A 21,215-nucleotide genomic window follows, 5' to 3' on the forward strand; every position below is an offset into this window, starting at 1 on the left:
GGGGGGCACGTTCTCTCACTTATTGTAGAACTTGGTTGTTTCCTCCCCTGAGTCTGGGAATCTAGAAGAAGAGAAGGTTGAGCTATTACTGCAAGTTGGGATGTAGAGGTGAATTGGACATAACAGGGAAACACTTGAATCCAGGCCTTGTAGGCCGAAATAAATGGAGAATTTGGCAGCTGCCCCTATGGGAGAGGCTGGCCAATGACAACATAAATCATACACAGCATGAATTCTCAACCAGTATCAAAGGGTATCATGAGAACTTGCTAAAGTTTTGATAAGACACTCTGGAGGCATAAACAGTATGACACTCGTTTCAGAATGGAACTCATTACAGCAACCAATCATAAACCTAGATCCAGAATTCTTTAGATCAGTCCCCTGCACTGCATGGGGCAGGTTGCCTTGTGTGTATCACATAAGCATACATGATGCAGGTGGCGCTGTGGTCTAAACCACTGAGCCTCTTGGGCTTGCTGATCAGAAGGTTAGCGGTTTGAATCCGCACAATGGAGTGAGCTCCCATTGCTCTGTCCCAGCTTCTGCCTACCTAGCAGTTCGAAAGCACACCAGTGCAAGTAGATAAATAGGTACCGCTGTGGCGGGAAGGTAGACAGCGTTTCTGTACGCTCTGGTTTCCATCACAGTGTCCTGTTGCACCAGAAGTGGTTTAGTCATGCTGGCCACATGACCCGGAAAGCTGTCTGTGGACAAACGCCGGCTCCCACAGCCTGAAGCAAGATGCACGCTGCAACCCCATCATTGCCTTTGACTGCACTTAACCGTCCAGAGGCCCTTTACCTTTACCTTTATATAAGTATACATGATCATGTACAAATACAGAGCAGAAAGAGAGAAGACGAGAACTAGGTGGGACATAATACAGATGCTTTTGGAGAAGAAGAAAAAATACAGATGAATAAAATGATACACTAAAAGAAACATGGAACTCATCCAAAATGAATGCACACTCAGTTCTCCTATCACACCAGTGACACCATCATAAAACGTAGAGCAGACTTTGAAGGAGAATCTAGGTTGAGATCCGTGACCAGAGTTCCCAATATGTTTTTTCCCTTTAAAAGCACCTCTGAGTGCCCCCAAATTTACATGGGAGTGTATATGGATTCAGTGGGTACATTCCAGTGATCTCAATGAGACAAACATCCTCATGAGTACATATGTGTGTACACAAGGGCTCTGTTTGTATCAAAGAGAATTTCATTTGGGTTTCCGCAGACAGAAGTCAATGGAAGCCACTTAAATGTGAAGAAAACATGGGGTTTTCCTGCTATAATGAGGGATGTGTCATCCATAATGACTGAAAGCTGCCTGTTCAGAGAGCGGGAATCCACATCAGTCATGGTCCCCCTCCCCTTTTTTTCCTGGATTTGCCGAATTAATTTTAATGTGCTATAGCAGCTGTTGTATGTTTGAAGCTAACGGGAAGCTGGTGCCCATGACCTCACAGGATCTCTTCTGGGAAGAGCCGTGCACGCACATGGGTGCATGAATGGTGTGGGTGCAATTCAGCCAACTAGTTTCTCACGAATGTCTGCCATTGGGGGAAGGAGTGGCATCCAGGACTGGTCACCTTCTACACACCCAGTTTTTCCTAGGACATAAATGCTGCTCCACTTCTACTGCAGCTAAAGAAATAAAAGAGCCTCTTAAATTTACAGGCAGCCTCTTTTTCACAGCAGCTGTTCCACCAATTCATACTGTGGTCTTCATGGCTCTAACAAATCACTTTATCCGTATTCCTGGCTGAAAGCAGTAGGGAGTTGCAAGAGGATGATGATTTGGGTACCTGGGTCTCAGAGAAAGCAGACCTGCATCCAATATATGGATTTATGTAGTCACCATTCCCTCTTCTGAGCATCCTCCCGCACCCCAGAGCAAATACAAAACAACCTACTCTCTCCAAATCAGGATTCCATACTGGTTAGTAGTTACCATCTCTGGTTGTATTTCTCTCCCCACTATAGGTCTTTTAATCATTCTGACCAGGTCCTTCTTGCCATTTGGGCTTTTTTTTTTTAAAAAAAAAAAATCTTACTTTTCTTTGCAACCTTGAAATTGGGGTGGAAGGAGAAGGGAGAGATCTTAGAACAGGCATAGGCAAACTCGGTCCTCCATATGTTTTGGGACTACAACTCCCCATCATGCCTAGCTAACAGGGCCAGTGGTCAGGGATGATGGGAGTTGTAGTCCCAAAACATCTGGAGGGCCGAGTTTGCATTCTTGTATAGGAACGGGAATAAAAAGGAGGAGGCGTTAGAATTTAGAAAATACTTAGTGTGGTGGGGTATAATAGTTGCACATAGAATCATAGAACTGTAGAATTGGAACCAAGAGGCTCATCTAGTCCAACCATCTAGTTAATCCAACGTGGGGCACAAACCTATGACCCTGAGATTAAGAGCCTCATGCCCTACTGTCTGAGCTACATCAAGAAGCTAAAAACACTGTGAAAAGTTTCATGTTCTAATGGTGGCTTTGGACACATTTAATTTACTCTGCCTTAGGTATCAAGCTGTATTAATGTATGATGTGTGTGTGTTTCCCTAGACCACTCAACATGTACCACCTTATCTATTTTGTCTGTGTTACTTTGGACTTATACTAGATCAAACCTTAGACAAGCATTCAGAAGCAGGGCAAAGAGGCAGCTATATAGGATTGTATCAAAATTAATCAGCCACGACTAGTACCCATTAATCTAGACCTGCTCATTTTGCTTCCAGCTCCTGCTGCGCCTAACAGTTGCTCCCTTGGCCAGGGAATTGCCCAACCCCTGATTACTTTGACAGGGTCTCAAACTCCACCCCATCCCAGGACCCAACAGAACATTCTCCCTGCTAGGGAATACACAGGGAGAGGAGGAGGCAAGCTTTCCTTCCCCCTTCCCTCATCTTCCTCCCTGTTTGCACCACACAGGCAGGCTGTGCTGCATCAGGAGAAAAAGCATCCTGCTGTATCATGCAGCTGGCTGCTGCTTGCCAATTGAGATGCTAAATGCTGGGGATAAAGAGCTTGTGGAAAGATAATAAAGCAAAGGGGAGTAAATTAAAGTAGCTATAAATAGCACCAGGAGAATGGAGAAGGGATGATGTCATCCACATTTACATAAGCTGGTATTTCTATCCATTCTTCCACACAGACTCACTTCTTCTCCTGCCCCAGCACTGGAAATGGAGTAAGCAGGAGTTGGGCCACCCCCTTACATGCAGCCACCCTTAATGCAGCATGTTGTCACGTGACCCCACTTTTTTGGTCATATTATCAAATCCACATGTGCAAACCCAGCATGTTGAAAACAGGGGCTGAGCATTTCCATGCAGAGCATGTGGGGTGAAGAAGTCACATGGCTGCCCCAGGATATGCCTACTGCCCCTCCACCTGTTGCGATTGCGTGCTGGCACCATAGATGTGGGTTGCATTCTGAAAGGTTCTTCTGGCAAAGTAACTGGGACAGATCAGCCAGGCCGGGATTGCCAGCACATCAGTGTGATTGTACAAATGGACCATAAATGATTTGAGATGGGAATAGGCAGAAAATTCTTGTTTATTACTTACATAATGTTGGCACACTCAGGAAGCCGCCTTATACCAAATCAGACTATTTGTTTCTCCAGCCCAATACTGTCTACTCCAGCTGGCAGCAGCTCTTCAGGGTCCCATTACCTGCCACTTTTGAGATGCAGGTGCCAAGCACTGACCCTGATATCTCCAGTGTGCAAAACATATGTTCTAGCACTGGGCTGCTGTTATCTCCCAGGTAAATGATATGTGCAATAACCCTCTTAATTGTAAGGACTAGGAATGGTCAAGGAATTTGATTCATTTTGCATTAGTCAAAACTGGATACAAAATTCACACTATACTGCTGAAGAAGTTTCATGAGGATTTCCTTCTTTGTTTAAAAATTTGCAAATGGCTGCTTAAATGTAAAGAACTGAATTTAAGATTGGAAAAAAGAGAGGCTGAGAGAACAAAAAATGTCAGATCCTTCTATGTCTAGTAAAGACTGGGCCATAAAGGAAGAATACAGGAAGAAGGCATGACCTCTGCCACTGAGTTATGGCCTCTCGCGTTTTTGCACTCCTCACCTCATTCTTCCTTCCCACATACATACAGCCCTGTCACAAATGGCAGATCATTAGACTCGCCATTTTACAGCTAGTGCTCTGAGGCTGAAGAACAGCCACTTGGTCATGGCCACAAACTGTATTCAAGGTTGAGCTGCACTACTACTGACTTTATCTGTTTATGTGAATGCACACAGCCAGAAGCAGTAGACACGTCAGCAATATGAACACAGAACAATGCTTCTCTTCCTGCCTTCTGAAAGGGGATACAAAAACTAAATAAGAAGACTGTTTTACTCTTGTGTCAAAGCAAGGTCATGTTCTCTTTTCCCCTGGTATCAACTACTGACTCCTATTTATATGGTTATTTGCACAGAGGTCTCTGTTATTGCAAGGCATTTATAGCTGTTTTATATAGGTGTAATTACAAGGCAAGACTGAATGTGGGACAAGGGTGTATGTGGAGAATAGGACAGGATATGGCAAAGTGGTTAGGGCATCCACTTCTCAGACTAATATTAACACCAGAAGCTTTATATAGCACTTCTACGGCCAAGCATGGTCTCCAAAGAACTTTAGAATTATGGAGTGAAACCTCACACCACTAAGGTGTGATGGAAATAATTTAGACATACAGAAGGTTAAAATGGCAAGCTAAGGTCACACAGACAGTCAGCAGCAATGCCAGCATCATCCCTATGAACCCAGGTAGCCCATACCTCTCTTGGCTTGCTGGGTATAAACACACACACACACACGTGTGTGTGTGTGTGTGTGTGTGTGTGTGTACATGCTGAGAAATGGGGAGTTAATCAACATTTCCCAAACTCATAACCTGAAACATTGGAATGAGTTAAGTTTTCATATTTACATGGCCCATCCATTCACAGGAGCAAGTTTAAGATGTGTTCCTCAGCAGGGAGGTAGCCTAAGGCCTGGATGAACAAAGAACATATCTGCATTTTATAAATGCAGATTATTGACACAGGATTCTTCAAAAGGACCACAGCTCAGTGGAAGAGCGCATGCTTTCGATGCAGCTGTTCTCAGGTTCAATCAGTTCCGGGCAAATCCTAGGAGACTGCTGATGGTCAGCTCAGATAATACTGAGATGGACCAATGATTTGACTTGGCATAACAACTTCCTAAAAGTGCAGAATCTTATCAAAGTGAATACAAATTGACTCACTTGCCCCTGTGATTACCCACCCAGAGAAATGCCTATCTCACTTGCAATGAGATTTCATTTCAATTTACATTTCCACCTAGTTTTGTGCAAATAACCTTCCATAGGAAATAAATGGACTTTCTCCTCCTGTTCTTCCATTTTACATGACCCTTTATCCTTGTTTCCCCAATATCTCTTATAAGCAAATTTATTAATCTGAAAGGTTTATGGTAGAGAATATGGCAATGCCTCTCAACCTGATTTGAAGCTTAATCATATACCAACCTGTAGTAAAAAAGAGAGGAGAGGGGGACCTATGATTTCCTAACACATGGCTGAACCAGAGAGAAAAGATGCATACCAACTTTGCTTAATTGATTGGTGAGAGCTCTGAGTAGAGCAATAAATGTGAGATAGAGGCTGGGAAGGTTGATTTATGAGGATTTACCAGAAGAAACACATGTGGATATTGCATGGCTATAGGATGACTAAGAGGAGAGAGAGGGAGGGAGAGAGAGAGAGAACAACTTTGGGCCTCTGAAGGCAATTAGCAAACTGTACTTTACTTTTAGTGCTATACTTGCCCTATCGTAAATGTGTGCTGGGACTGGCATCAGCAGAGAGATATTCTTTCACCACACTTTGGCAGTAGATGGTTCTTTATTGCAATTTGTTATGAGGGGCCACTTTTGAGATGTCTACTTATGGACAAAAAAGGAGGGGCAGGAAATTGATTTTTAAAATGTCATAATGGACCTGGTGGGGTGTTCCCTGGGAAAGAATGCATAGCACACTTTTTTCCTTGGCACCAACAAATCCAGTTTTGTTCTGAAGTATGAAAATATGGGGAAGATGTCGGATGCACTTGGTTAGCACAGTTGTGATAATCTTTTCCACATTGCTATAGCATGCTTGGGTGTCGTATGTCCAACCTGCATTCACGGGAAGGTAAATAATCAGTGCTTGTTAATTCTGGATGGGACATGCAAGACTGTTGACTGGAAAGGTGTCATGCAACAAAGCCTGCTTTTGAAACAGAGAGGGGAACCAAATGCCTTCCCAGGCCCAGAGAGTTTAGATGCCAGAAAGTCCAGGTTCAGACAGCCACTCAGCAAAGGAGCATGTACCTGATCCCATAGGAACAGAGAAGCTCACAAGTTAAGAGGCTCCTGGGGAGTAAAGGGCTCTTCAAGAGCAGTGTTGGAAACTCCCATTGTTCTAGGTGCATTTTGTGACAGGGAATTTCATTAGCACAAGCAGTTTCTGAGGTCTGGGCGCAGTCCTGCATCTAAGATTTCAGATTAAAACTACAGAGTGGAAGGAAAGGAGGACCTTTTTCTGCCTCCCCACTTCCAGCTACTCTCTGAAGACTGGAGAAGAGACCTTCTAAAGAATGTTAGGGGGGTTTGCAGGGGAAGGACTAGACCATGTGAAAAATGAACTTAATATTTTAGCTGCAATTCATTCATTTTCAGCTTCATATTCTTGTTATAAAAAAGAGTGCCTAGACATTCCGTTGTTGCACCCATAACCTAGGTTTAAGGTGCCATTTAGCTCCTAGCTTTCATATCTCAGTTTCTAACACTGCTCAAGAGCAGGACTAAGTGCTTGCATCTGATTCTGGGCAGAAACTACATAAATTCTTAGCTGAGGTCTCGTAGCTACTAAAACAATGTATGTCAGGGGTCAGCAAACTTTTTCAGCAGGGGGCCGGTCCCTCAGACCTTGTGGTGGGCCAGGCTATTTTTGGGTGGGGGTGGGGGTGGGGGAAATGAACGAATTCCTATGCCCCACAAGTAACCCAGAGATGCATTTTAAAAGGACATATTCTACTCATGTAAAAGCACACTGATTCCCAGACCGTCTGTGGGCCAGATTCAGAAGGCGATTGGGCCTGATCCAGCCCCTGGGCCTTAGCTTGCCTACCCATGATGTATGCCTTTCAGCTACCAGACTTTTGGCTAACCTGCCTTGCTCCACCTCTTGACTGACCTACGCTGTCTACTCTCCTGCGCTGCGTATTCTCTGGACCGCTATTCAACAATTCTGCCTTTTGGACTGTGCATAATCCTGGACTGCTTTATTTTATTTTGACCACAGCTTCATGTAGACACGACTTTTCAGGCTCTTCTTGTTCCTGACTTGATGCAGGAAGAGGAAACTGAGGGAAAATAGCTGAAGTAGAAGTTGGCTTGAGGAAAATGGAGACTGAGACAAGGAGGAGGTAACGAGAGAGGTAGATCAGAACTTAATTTCAGATATTAATATGAATCAACCTGCTAATTCCTTAGCTTCAAACTTTTAAAAGAGATCTTGAATGTTCTCTTAACACAAGAGTGATAGAAGAAAAAGACAACCAAATATATTATAAGCAACGTGAGCCAGCAACTTGAAGCAGGGATTTGGCCTGAATGATTTTGAAAGTACATACTTGTGGTCATTTCTGGATGCATTCACTGTTAATATAAGCATAAGCTGTATCTTTAGCAACAGAAAGTCAACGTCCAAAGTTTTTTCTTTGTCACAGAAGGATGAGTCTAACAGCCATAAAAAGCCAATTCTAATCAAGATGTACATGTCCAAAGTAAAACATGTCAGTGTAGCAGGAAAGCTGAAAGGAACTCTTAAATAAGTGAAGATCGAACCTAAAAATAACCCCCCCCAGGTCAATTTGCATATTGCATTAATCAACTTTTGTATAACCTCATGCAAACAAATGTCTAAACTCAATTGGTTAAACTGGACAAGCATCTCTGATTCAAGTCTTGCTTACGCTAATAACTTACCATTGGTCCATGCTGACTTCTACTTAATTTACAGCACAATCTTATCCATTTCTACTCAAAAGTACATCCTATTGATACAAACCTATATCCGCTTATCTGGGGGTAAGCCAAACTCAGTGAGACTTGTTTGAGTAGACATGAGTAACATTGTGCTGTTAGTCTTCAGTGGCATTGCAGAGAATCTACTAAAAACATCTGGAAGTAGATGGAATGGCTCATAAATTTTAGCTACTCTTGGCAGGGCAGGATTGAAAGCAAGGCAAGAAGGTCCCTATCTAGGATGAGCGTGTGTCCCAGAATTTTTCAGAGCATTCCTGAGCATACTTTGCAGATTGTTTTACTGGAAAAGCCACATTTTAAATACACAAAGGAAATGAAAAACTCTTCAGTTCACCTAGGGAACAAATATGCCATAGTGGTAGCCAAGCTCATGCTTTACATTAGGCCTAGTTGTGCCTCTTGAATTCTGCCATCACAGGAGGCAGCCTAGTTCCACACTTCAGTCTCCTGTGGCGTCACTTCACAAAGTTTCTAGCAGCAAATATTACACCTACTGTTGATCTGACGGCCTGCCCACAGTGCAAGCTCCTTCAGCCCCCAAACGACAAAATATTGATTGCATTCTTTTCTGCTACAACAGGTTAATAGTACTGAGACACAAGCAGAACAAAGAAGGATATGCCTCTGATAGGCACCATCGCCTCAACTAAATACTACCAGTAGTTAGTTTGTTGTTATTTAGCTACACAGAAGTCACCAGTGCTGGTAATTTATCCCTGCTGGACTGAGAAACCATCAAACAGGATGGTTTAGTCTAGCTAAATTCCCATCTTTAAGCAAATGGAAACAATCTCTGCATGTGGGGAAAAACCACTCATCAGAAATTCATAGGTTAAGCAAGTTTATTTGGTACATCTGAAAGTTATAACTCTATTGATAAATGTCTTCTCTAGCAAGACAGTGAATCAATAGGGCTACAGGATATGGAGTAGTCATGAGGAAAGACCTCAGTCCCGTCATATGCCTCAAGAATTACCTCTTCATAACCTTGCTGAACCTAGCTGGTCAGATGATAAATGCAAACAGGATCAGGAGCCATTGCTTCTGCCAATAAACTTCATGTGAGCAAACAGTGAGTTGGAAAATACAGCAAACACAACTTCCCTTCCCCTTCCCTTCCGTGTGCTGGACTCTTCCCAAAGTCAACCCTCACCAAAGGCGTTCCTGTAACATCACCTCAGTGATTCCCTGAAGAGCAATTAAACCGTCCCCAGCTGCCAGCTGTGCTGCCGATCAAACTAACGACCATGGACAAAGACAAGGAGGCGAGACAAACTTGGATCTTCCATTCCTGCCCCAGGCAGGGTGAACACCTTTTTGCCAGAAAGACGGAAGGCACCAGGGCCATGAAAGTGACCATAGAACTGACAGTTGGGTGGTGAATTCCCTAGGGTTCCTCTGTTTCCTTCCTCTGTGATTATCAGAAGCAAGCCTGTGAGAGGAGCTTTAGCAAAGCCACATAATAGTGTCTTAACTGGTCTGCCTCAGGGGACTTCAGTGAACCTCTGACCTGAAGGCTGTAGGGCAGGTTTCACTCTGGTGTGAAAAAAAGAGTCTTCCTCCCTTCCTCCCAATAGGGGTCTACTGTTGACAACAGCTGGTAGAGACACAACAGACTCACGTGCTGCTACAGATCATTACATTAATAGTTGAAACAATAATTTTCCATGCATTTCCATTTTGGTTTTGCAATCTGACGGGGGAGAGATATTCATCAGACAGTTAACAAATCAAACAAATATATTTCCCCATGTCTGGAACACAAATTGCAATGCAGACTGTGCTATGCAAAAGCCCAGAAATACTCATGTCTAAACTTTAGGCAACTGCAGTCCTCGAGTCAGCCCATAGGGCACAACTTGGGGATTGCTTCAAACAGTGCCTTAAAAATAAAAAATAAAAATCCATCTGCCTTGAGAGACAATGGAGTGCACCTCTAGGGGTGAAGTCAGTCTGCTGGAGAATCACAGCTCCTGCTGTGGCTGCAGAGAATGGTAACTTGGGAGCAAGGGAATTGTGCCATTCTGGAGTTTGTCTAGCTAAGATTGGAAAAGCTCCCAAATCCAGCTGAGCCCCACTCAGAGCTCATTTATGCTTCTTCCAAGACCTGTGTGTCTAGCCCATTCTCTACCTTGTCTGCATTTATATGTTTGACCTACCACAGGGAATGCACAATCCCCTATAAACTTAATAAAAGAACCTTTGGTTTTTTTTTCTGAATTCCTTTCCAGTATCAAAGACTCAGTCAAATAATAGACAAAATTTTAATGCAGATGTCAGAAGTACATAGAAAATGCTGGGTTCCCCACAAAAACAAGTGGGAAACTCCCCAAGGCTATTTTGGTTCACCTTGAACCACAATATATTGGCACAGCCAGTTTGCAATGTGGTAGTTCATCTCAGAGGGTGATATTCAACTAAGTTTTACTCAGAGTAGATCCACTGAAATTAATTACTAAGTCAGGTCTATTATTTTAAATGGGTCCAACATGAGTAAAATTTAGCTGAATATACCCAGCATAATTTCCTCCAGCTTACTGGGTGGAATTCAACATCATGCTATTGCAAACATTATACCTGCACATGCATACCAGCTTGCCAAATGGAACAATCCCACCTCCCCCCCCCCGCATGCTGTTATGGGGGTTCTCCCAACCCGTGCAGAGTCAGCTGTCGGGGGCATAGGTGCAAGCAGGGGAAGGATAGGGGGTAATCCTCATTGTACATTTGGAAGCCTTTGTGCAGGCCTTCTGCTGAAGAAGTTTGTTATGTGGATCCCACCCACTGTATCTAAACATGTCTATCCTTAGTTTTTAAAAGATTTTGGAGTGCATTTTGTTAGAGCTAAACTGAAATGAATGTGTGTGTTGAGAAGAGAGGTGAACATTTTTCTTCCCCTGTGAAATGCATACCTATTTCAGAATTCTTTGGGAGGGGCCTCCACACAAGGGTGAAAATGTTTGCAGAATGGTTCCCTACTCAGTACACATTCCACACAACGGCAATGTGTTATGCCCTCACACTGAACTGACTTTGCAACTTCATCATTTAGCTTCATCATTTCTGGCTACATTATCACAAAGAAATGGAAATAATTATGTTCAATGAAATGATGTTATGATGCTACACAGCCAAATCTGATGGCATTGTCCTGGGGCTAATTCAGAGTGAGGGCATAAAGCACTGCCTTTACTCTGAACTGACCTTGTGATATTGCCACATAGACAAACCTGATTGTATACATGGCTCCATTGTCCTGGCCATGTAATCCTACAAGAAATAATGGCAATGAAAATGTTGCTGATCAGACCTGCAAACAAGTTTTGAAAAGTTATGAAAATAGTGACAAGCAGGAGTTTCCAGAGAATATTTTCAAGCAAAGATTTGGTGCTGTACTATATGAATGTTTGCACTCTGCATTACATGCACATAGATGGGATAAGACGTTAGTTTCCTGTACGTCCTACAACAGAAAAGCAAATCAGTCTGACATCAACACTGAAGCTGTAGCACATCTAGCACATCAAGCTTTGAAGGGACAAGTATCTTGTTATCCTGGAGGCTCTCTAAGAAGTTACTTTGCTTCCAATTTAGTACCAAAGTGCTGACCCTCCAGCAGGTAACAGTTGGTGCAAAGCTTCCAGAAAGTATCATACTTCCCTCACCATTCTCTGTCACAATTGTAGAATAGGTCTGCTCACAAATACCACTAATTATGGTCACATACATTCCATATGCACAAACTGAAATAAAAGCACTCCAACTTAACCCAGCTGAACACAATACATGAAGCTAGTGAAACACAAGGAAATTCTTCACATCAAAAGGAATGCACATTCCAGACTTTCTCCATAAAGGCTCAGGGCCAATTTCATGTGCCCCAAATCCAGTACTTAGGAGCAGAATGAATCAAATGCATCGCACAGATAGCCTCGTAGCAAAGACCAGTTTTCAGATTCAGCATATTATTAGCCACACAATACAGTCAGCCTGATCTCATTCCATAATGTTTTGTAAGCCAGTATGTTCAATGAATTCCTACCTGGTGCTGCCTGGATCTCTGACACTCCACCAGCGATGATAAGAGCCTCAATAATCTTCACATGGTGCTCTGGATTCAGTTCCATGCTAGGAAAACAAGGACAAAGAACTTAGTACAATGTTAGTCATGGCTTCTGCTTGCTCAGTTTGCCTGCAATAGAAGAGGGAATCAGACACTGAGACCAGTCAGGGAAATCCAAACCCATAATCCGCCATGCTGCAAGCAGTTTGGATGAGGTGGAGGTGTTTCCCTGCCCAGCCCTGCCAGTGATGAGTACCCCAATGCACCCACCCAGGCCACTGCCAGCAATAGTGAGCAGAACCAACAGAACCAGGGTGCTTAGGGGAAAAGGTGAAACTGAGCAGGCACTGAGATCACGGGATGGAAACAGGATCATGTGACTACAATGGACTTGATCCAGACCTCTTCACCGAGGCAGGTTGGCAGATGACCAAGTGAAGAGGCTACTTTTCCTGCCTTCACCTTCTACCCTGGCTGGCATGAGCAGTGGGGCTGTGGATTTGATGGTGGCTATGTTGTTCCATTAAGCCCCACTGCTGAAGGGCAGAGGTTTGGAATGATCCCTTGGACATGCCAATCCAAGAATCTCTGCAACCTGGGTCCCTGCATTGCACAAGCTTCATGGGAAACAAAGATTTATGGTCTATGAGTGCTGCTCCCAACTTCAGTGCCTGGTTTAAAAGTTACTTGAATAGCTGCCACAGTTTTAGGCTTGCCTTCATTACATTATGATTCCTTATTGATTTACATTTCTTCCTTTGTCTTTGTTTATATGTATGTATTTATTTACTTCACTGATATGCCATCTTTCTGCCAAATATTCAAGGCAGCAGTTATATGTATGATGGTCCACTGAAAGCCATTGTCTAAAGCCCTTTGTCTTGGAGTCTTGGAAACTTCTCCAACAGAAATATAATTGGCTTCAACTTGGGGCATTTCTGAAATTCAGGTGCAATTGGAACTCTTCTTGCTAGTGGGCAGGAACCAAATCTTATTTTTAACATCTTAGTTTTAAAATTGAGTTCCAGATTAGTCACGTGAGGGATGAGGAGGAGCAAATGAAGATGCTTCTGGTAAATAGTCCAGCAGTTTCACCTTGATGGGGATGGTTTAAAAAGCACGTCACTAAAGGCCTCTCCAAGCATCCTGGGTGTGAAGTGATTTTTGCTGCCATTCTGGCACAGTTTACAGAAATGCCTGGTCAGGTGTTGCAGGAGGAGTCTGTGCCATTGAGGGAGACGTGGAGATTCTAGGATCAATTTTATCTGTTGACCACACTCCTCTGGGCTCTGAGTTTCTGCAGAAGAAAGACAGGAGAAAAGGAGATAGCTTTTATATACAGGTAAAAATTCAAGACAGGTAACTTCTGTCTTCACTCACAATCTCAACTCTCCATTCTTGTCTCCATATTGCACACAGGTTTTGCTTCCACAGCTCCCCGCTGGCATTTTCCTGGAGAAACCTCTAGAATGCAGAGTCCATCTTGGCCGAACAGCATCTGGCTAGTTTATTTCAGGTTTGGTAGGCACCTTGCTCATTGTTGACGTCTGCCATGGGCCAGTTTTATAGAGTTCCAGTTTAATTTGAACACATACATATTGGGAAAAGTTCTATCAGACAGTGGTTGGATCATGAGTTTGCTACAGCTGGCATTGCTTGAGTATAAATATACCATACTCAGGATACATCTGCTGGTGGAAAGGTAGTGGTGAGGAAAGCAATTCCCCTTCCTCCTGCAGCCCCCAATACCCCCATCTTGTTTTGGAATGCCCCCCCAGCCCACCAGAGCAGATTTTTAGGGGGCATAGATGGCTGCAGGGGAAGGGGGGATTGATGAAAATTTGCCTCCTCTCCCATTCTGCCAGTTGGAGCCCTTCAAGTAGTGGGAAGCAAAGTGCCAATCCAACCCAATATATACACACACTTAAAACCCAGTAGGTTGTGAGGCTGCTACATGTCCTGACCCTCTGCCTTCTGGTGTGGCAGTCATGAGCACTCAGGTTTCAGGTGCGACAGTGGCTCAGCAAAAGTCAGCCAGGGGGTAGGGGGGGTAGATTATGTCATTAATTCTCATACGTCAAGGGTGATTGGAGTACCTACATCCTAACTTTTTCACTCCTATTATCATCTGAAAAGCTGCCCTAGTGCACACACTTCTTGTGTTGATGTACTTAGTAGTGCATGCTAATATACAAGGAGTGCATATTTTGCACTCCTGTGGTATTTCCCTTTGGGAAACATCAAACCTGAAGGAAACACAAACAAGAAAACAAACCAAGTCCTACCTCTCAAAATCAGGAAATGGCCTTAGAAACTGAAAGCTGATTGCATTCTTTTTATGGCTTTCTATTTGGTTTAAGAATATCCAGCACATATAGCTACCATTATGTTTTCAAGATTATGTGCACAAACCTACAGACTAGAAATTCTGCCAACCGATTGATGTATTTTGCTTACCAATCAATATTTTATTGGTAGATGCTGTTGCAAAGAGCAGATACCTACTACTCTTTTAGTCATTGATCAGTTTGTGATATAGCCTTTGGTGGATTTCCACACATATGAGCTAGTTAATCTAAATACGTGTCATTTGTTTTGGCCTTACAAGATTCCTAGATATCCTTTTAGTAGTTTCTATCTTGCTGGAGCAGCAGTTGGCTCCTCCATCCAGTTGCCCTGTTGTAATCATGGGAACAGCCAAATGAAATAGCAGGCGGAAGTCTCTTCTCCTGGGACCCACAGACGCGACAAAGTCTAGAGACAACGATATGGGGAAACATCCAAGTTTGTCCCTGGAGTGGAACAGATGGCACTTCTTTGGTCTTCCCTGGGAACTTCTAAACAGACCTTGCAAGGTTTTAGGATGCAAATACAGTGATACCTCAGGTTAAGTACTTAATTCATTCCGGAGGTCCGTTCTTAACCTGAAATTATTCTTAACCTGAAGCACCACTTTAGCTAATGGGGCCTCCTGCTGCCGCTGCGCCACCGGAACACAATTTCTGTTCTCATCCTGAAGCAAAGTTCTTAACCCGAGGTACTATTTCTGGGTTAGCGGAGTCTATAACCTGAAGCGTATGTAACCTGAAGCATATGTAACCCAAGGTACCACTGTATGTAAAAGACGGGTGGTAGATACATTGACAGACAGACAACCAGAATCTTCTCATATGGCCTCAGGTAATTGGATCTATAGAATAAACGAAAGTGGCTTTAAATTCCATCAACACAGACTTTTTAAAACTGTTTTGCTCTGAGAGCAATGGCCTCTGTGAACTGTAACAGTTTTTTTTACAGTTGTTACTTCTTGGTATTAATCTATAATGTAGTACTACATCTTGTTCTCTCTTTTGCACACACTATTTCTCTCTCACACACATACACCTGGCTATTTGTGTAATGACCAAAATGTCATTCTTGATCTAAAGCAGGCACAGCCACCTTCTGTGTCCTGGGGGTGGAGTGCTGTCATTCCATCCAGTGGCCCAGGACTGGGAATCCTACTTTGCTGCACAACATGACCCTTTGCTAGTGCTAGTGGTTCTATAATAAAAGACATGCCAGCTAGCAGGGGGAAAACCCAACTTTTATGGCGTTATGGAGCCCAGATGCACAGGCACGATGAGGATAATATTATATACAAAACCCAAAGAGATGTAAAAGTGAAATGAGAAACATCTGTATCTCACAACATCGTAAACATATGCATTTTCCTTACAAGCAAAACGATGGGCGAAATATTTATCGCAAGCTTGATTAAAATTTGCTGAGGCTGCTAGGGGCCAGATACAGTTGCTTAGCAAGCTGGATCTAGTCCCTGCACTGCCAGCTGGCCACTCCTGCTTTAAAGCGTTGAAGATCAGCTTTTTCCTTGGCAACCTCTGTCATCTTGAACAAGTCACAAGTTGTAGCTCTCATCCTATCCTGCCTTGCAAGGTGTGTGAAGAAGAAGAGGAGTAGTTTGGATTTGATATCCCACTTTATCACTACCCGAAGGAGTCTCAAAGCGGCTGACAATCTCCTTTCCCTTCCTCCCCCACAACAAACACTCTGTGAGGTGAGTGGGGCTGAGAGACTTCAGAGAAGTGTGACTAGCCCAAGGTCACCCAGCAGCTGCATATGGAGGAGCGGAGATGCGAACCCGGTTCACCAGATTACAAGTCTACCGCTCTTAACCACTACACCACACTGGCTCTCCATAGAACCTCTCATAGAATCATAGAGATGGAAGGGGCCATGAGGGTCATCTAAGCCAAGGCCCTGCGGTGCGGGAATCCTCTCCTCCCCAACATGCGGCCTGAATCCACAACTCTAGAAATAACACACCAGATATTGTGGTAAGCATTTGATCAGAGAAGAGAAATGGTCCTGGAGACATAAAATTCATCTCTTTTTGTGAGATTATCTATTTGCTCGGTGGACTTGGCATATCGTGTGTTCAAGAACATAATATTAAACACAGAAATAAGTCCCACTAATTTCAATGGGACTTCCTCCCTGTTCAAGATTCCAGCCCAAAGCTTGTAGTCTGACTACTAATGTGGATGGTTATTGAGAACGACACCACTTTTGAGATAAGAAACTCTTTTTTTCTATGGGGTCTCTTCAGATGGGCCTTGGCACAAATTTGTCAAATTTCTTCCAGCCCTCTGAATGTAGCCTGTATGCTACTCTCATTAGGTTGCTGGCACCTGTTCCTTAAAAAAAAAAAAAGAGCTGATCTTGAGAAAGTTTACTCAGCAACCACTGGCTCTACCACATCTGCAACATGAACGGCTGATGATAATAATTAGCGAGCAGGATTTGATGGTGTGGTGCTGCAGCTCGTTAACGAGGCTGCTGGGATGTGAAATGGGCTGGGCTATGCATCACTAATGAGGCAGTGGGGAAAGACTTCTGACCCAAGGGCCCATCAAACAAGACTGTTGGGAGAGGGTGGGAGGCAGCAGAACTACAGGAAACAGAGCTGCAATTAAGAGCAGGCAGACAAAGAGAGAATCAAATCAAAGATGAATGTGGTTAGGGGCTGGGGAGTGCACTGGCTCCAGCCTCAGAAAATCTGGGTTATTATAGCTCCCTAAATGCCTATGGGGGAGGATGAAGGGTATATCTGCAATGTGATGTGGGGAAGGCTTGGAACCATATTGGGCACCAACAAAGGACCCCTTCCTCCCCCCACAGCTTAGCTCTTTGCTAATAAAATGGTAGCCACTGCCAATCTTGAATGTCGCATCTTTTCTTAGCTAAAATTAAAAGGCAGATATGCAAACTTCCCTTGAACCAGCATATCCGTACTAGAGCTTTTGTACAAAACGATTCAATGTGTAATGAATCCAAGCTGCATTGTCTTCTCTATGCACACTTTTTTCTCTTTGTAGCATAAATCACTCTTATTGTTCATGTGGTGGTATGCCAAGGTACAGGTTTGTTATGCTTTTGAGCCAGCAAAAAGATGTGCATGATGCTTCCCTCTGGTGGATATGAACAGAGTTGCTCCAGTATGTGTCACTGCCCTTCAGCTTCTGGTATGACAAACAATAACTCAAGGTGCCACCAGTAGTGAATGTAGAGCCTGCCTGGACTTCTATATAGGAGTCTTTAACACTTCAGCTAAACTTACTGACTTAGCAGAACTCCTTCCAACAGCTCATCTCAGTAGTAGCAAATTAGCCAACCCCTAGCTGGAGACGGCACTAGAAACTTAACATGACTTAGTCAAGAAAGTCAAATCATGTCGCACTGCCCACAGGTTGGTGGCACCACAGAAGGTGAAGTGTTGCCATAAACTTTGCATGGCCTAACACTTTGCATGGAAACTCAGTGCCCACCATTTTGATGCAGGCTGCATTACAAATCTTTTAAGTGTCCTGAGCTCCTGTGAGGAATTTCCCAAATTACTCGACAGGCTGCCCAGATTGGCATCAGGTTCTATGCTTCCTGGAATTTCCAACCCAAATGTGAACCAGCTTGTTACCCTGCAGGAGAATCTTGCCCTGGCAGAGATGCATAATAACATTCATGCTTTCCATTGCTCTGATGGACTTTTCATAAGCCCAGCCTTATGTAGTCTTATAAGATATTGCTTGGCTACTGTCCAGTGAGTGGGGGTTGGGAACCGAGAAGATCCTTTTGCTCAATCCTGAAGGATTTTCTGTGCTAAAATCCTTTATGCCATTGTGCCTGTGTGGCTCAGATTTCAAATTCAGATTGGTTAAGCCTCCTTTCTGATGCTTGCTTGAGGAAAACATTCCTGTTCCTCATTTTTTTACTTGGGATAATGCACATTTTCCATGGAACTTGGCTTTGGGGAATGGACTCTTCCAACTCAAGCAATTATGTAGCTGCCCTCAACTGGGCAGAGAACATTTTAGAAACAACTTATTTTCTGTTATGTTTATGATATATGTTTCTGTGATTTGATTTCCTGATGCTGTAATTAATCTATGTTTGTCTACTATATTAATATGGCTAAAGATCTGCACACCCCTATGTGCCAAATACTCTGCTGTTCTACACCCTCCTGATAATCAGATATTCTGGTTTTATATAAGAAATTGAGACATTCCTCAAATGGCTATAAGGCTGAAAGAAACCATGGAGGTAGCAGATGATTGAGGTTTGGGGAATTTAAAAATCTGAAACAGAGAATCTACTGTGGGCACAAATTTAACAGGTTATAAAAACACACGACTTGAGTCTGGGTCTCCCACAGGAAGCAAAGGCTGAGGGAGGCTATATACACATTACCGGCCTAAAATGCAGCTAGGTTGGCTGGAAGCTGGCTTGGGGAAAACCACAGTATTTCATAAGATGCAACAGTATAGTTATGTGTACACTGGTTCCCAAACCAGTGGTGGGAGCATACTGTAAGCTGAGCAAATGGGAGCATATACAGAACCAGAGAGTGATTTGCCTAAAGCTACCATGTTAAATTTGATCCAGAGATTCAAATTAAACAGCAACATTAGACTGGTCTTCTTGTCTCACCTGATTTTGTCACACTAAGAGGGTTATGGGTTGAGGTGTGAATATATGAACTAGAACTATCTGTAATTCTCATCTCTAACCAGCACCCCTGGTTGTGTAGGGAACTAGAGTCAGATCAATATGCTTCAGACTAGTGGTGCTGGTTTGTTAATAATCCGTCCGCAGACGAGTTGAAACTTGCTCTCAAGACTTTTACAACAAATGTTGCTAGTGGCATGGCCATCTGGCAATTTATTTTTAAAATTATTAATGCTATAGTAAACATTAACATATAAATAGCATGAAACATGTTAACCACAGTCTTAACATAGTGGCTGCATGGCAGGTATACATAAAGGCTAATCTTTAATAAAACAAAAAAATTCACATCCCCCCCCAAATAAAGTTATATTGAATAGGAATATGATTGCTTTGGTCTGCTCTGTTCATATAAAAATGAAATCTTGCCACGCCGCAAAAAAACCATTTTGTTATTTATATTAAATTAGAAGAATTTCATTTATAAGAAGATAGAGTGATAAACGGGGGAGGGGGGAGTGCAAAAAAAGTGAGGGGGTAAAAAAAAGTGTAGGAAATACGTTATAATACAATAAGTATAAACAGATTTGATGTTCCTTGCAATATGGTCAACTGGTGCGTCAGCTTTTCAGATACTGCAATAACAAGAGGTTTTTTTATACCTAACACCTATAGTAAGACTAGTCACATCTTCTCACTTAGCAAGCAGCATAAATAATATCAATCCTTCTGAGAGGATTTCAGAATATCCCCGGCAGTCATCAGGAGAAGGCACAGACAAGGATCCCTCTCGATTTTATTTTTGGTAAGAATGCTTATCTATTTAATGACTACGTCCCAAAACTTTGCCAACACTGGGTACTTCCACCAAATGTGCCAATAAGTGCCTCTTTCCTGACAATTTTTCCATTACACTCCATTGATGGTTTTGTTTTATTTCTGTATATGAGTTGGGGTCATGAGCATGTAATACCAGCTGTGGACCAGTTTTAGGTCCCCCCCCATAAAACTGGCTGAAACAGAAGTAAAAAGCTTGGTTTGGTTCTAATTTCTCCCCCAGCAACTTGCCCCATACAGCTTTTAATCCTGAGGAGGGAGGTAAACCTGTATCTTGCAAGACTGCATAATCTCTGACACCAGAGAGGGAAGGCAGACCCTGCAAGTGTCCCTATTTTCCAGGGACAGTCCCAGATTTTCAGAAGCCATCTGATTTGATCCCAGAATGTACTGTTTTTCCTTAGGACATTGCTATTTTCATTGGAGAAATGGGAAGGTTGTGCTACTGCAATATTTCAGACACACTTTGCCTCTTGTGCCCCAAGGGCTGAAAATCCTGCTGACATTCCATATAGGAATATGCAGACAGCTGCCTTATACTGAGCCAGACAATTGGCTCATCGAACCCAGCATTGTCTATTGAGACTTGCAGCAGATCTCCAAGATCTCAGACATGGGGCCTTTTCATCACCAGCTGAACTTATCATTTCAGCTGGCTGTGCCAGGCATTGTTGAACCCAGTACCTTTTGCATGCAGATTGAAAAGGCTATTCCACCGTCGGCTGCCTATGTAATTTGCTTTGCCAAAATATTGCTCTCGATTGGACTCTTACAGCATATTCTGAGGCTTATTGGTTTTTGCTCGAAAACTCTTACCAAGATCTGGTGTCATCTGTGATAACTGACGAAGAGAACAGAACTTCTATAGGATTTATTCAAGAGCATGTGCATTACTCCAGCACTACTACTTCAAGGTGATGTGTTGGGATGGGCAACCTGAAATTATCTCCTGTTGCACTTATTATACTGGAAAGGAATGGTGGAAGACGCTCTTCTATGGCAACATTTTTGTGAACCAACAGTCCAGGAGCAGTGGGTTCATGATTCATGCTTTAAAAAATCTCGAATCTCCCGCTCCTTCTTTCGCTTTGTTAACCCTCCCCTCCAGTGAGAACAGCTAGGAAAGCAAATCCCGTTAAGGTTTTGTTAATCTATATAAGCCCTTGTGTGTGGATGTCGTGACCAGGGCAAGAGCAGCCTCT

At 43.1% G+C, this 21,215-nt stretch overlaps 1 protein-coding gene across 3 annotated transcripts in view; it reads right to left on the reverse strand.

Annotated features, from left to right (window-relative positions):
* Positions 1-21,215, reverse strand: part of LOC309345255 (phosphatidylinositol 3-kinase regulatory subunit gamma) — a 252,879-nt gene that overhangs the window by 150,538 nt on the left and 81,126 nt on the right. For all 3 annotated transcript variants that reach the window (XM_081868238.1, XM_081868236.1, XM_081868237.1), the window contains 2 exons: positions 13,267-13,468; positions 12,151-12,236 (listed from right to left, as the gene is read on the reverse strand). In XM_081868238.1, coding sequence (XP_081724364.1) covers positions 12,151-12,236; positions 13,267-13,468 — 288 coding nt within the window. The remainder of the gene's footprint in view (positions 1-12,150; positions 12,237-13,266; positions 13,469-21,215) is intronic.

Source organism: Podarcis erhardii, assembly GCF_964252035.2.
Source record: "Podarcis erhardii genome assembly, chromosome: 6".
Classification (NCBI taxonomy): Eukaryota; Metazoa; Chordata; class Lepidosauria; order Squamata; family Lacertidae; genus Podarcis; species Podarcis erhardii.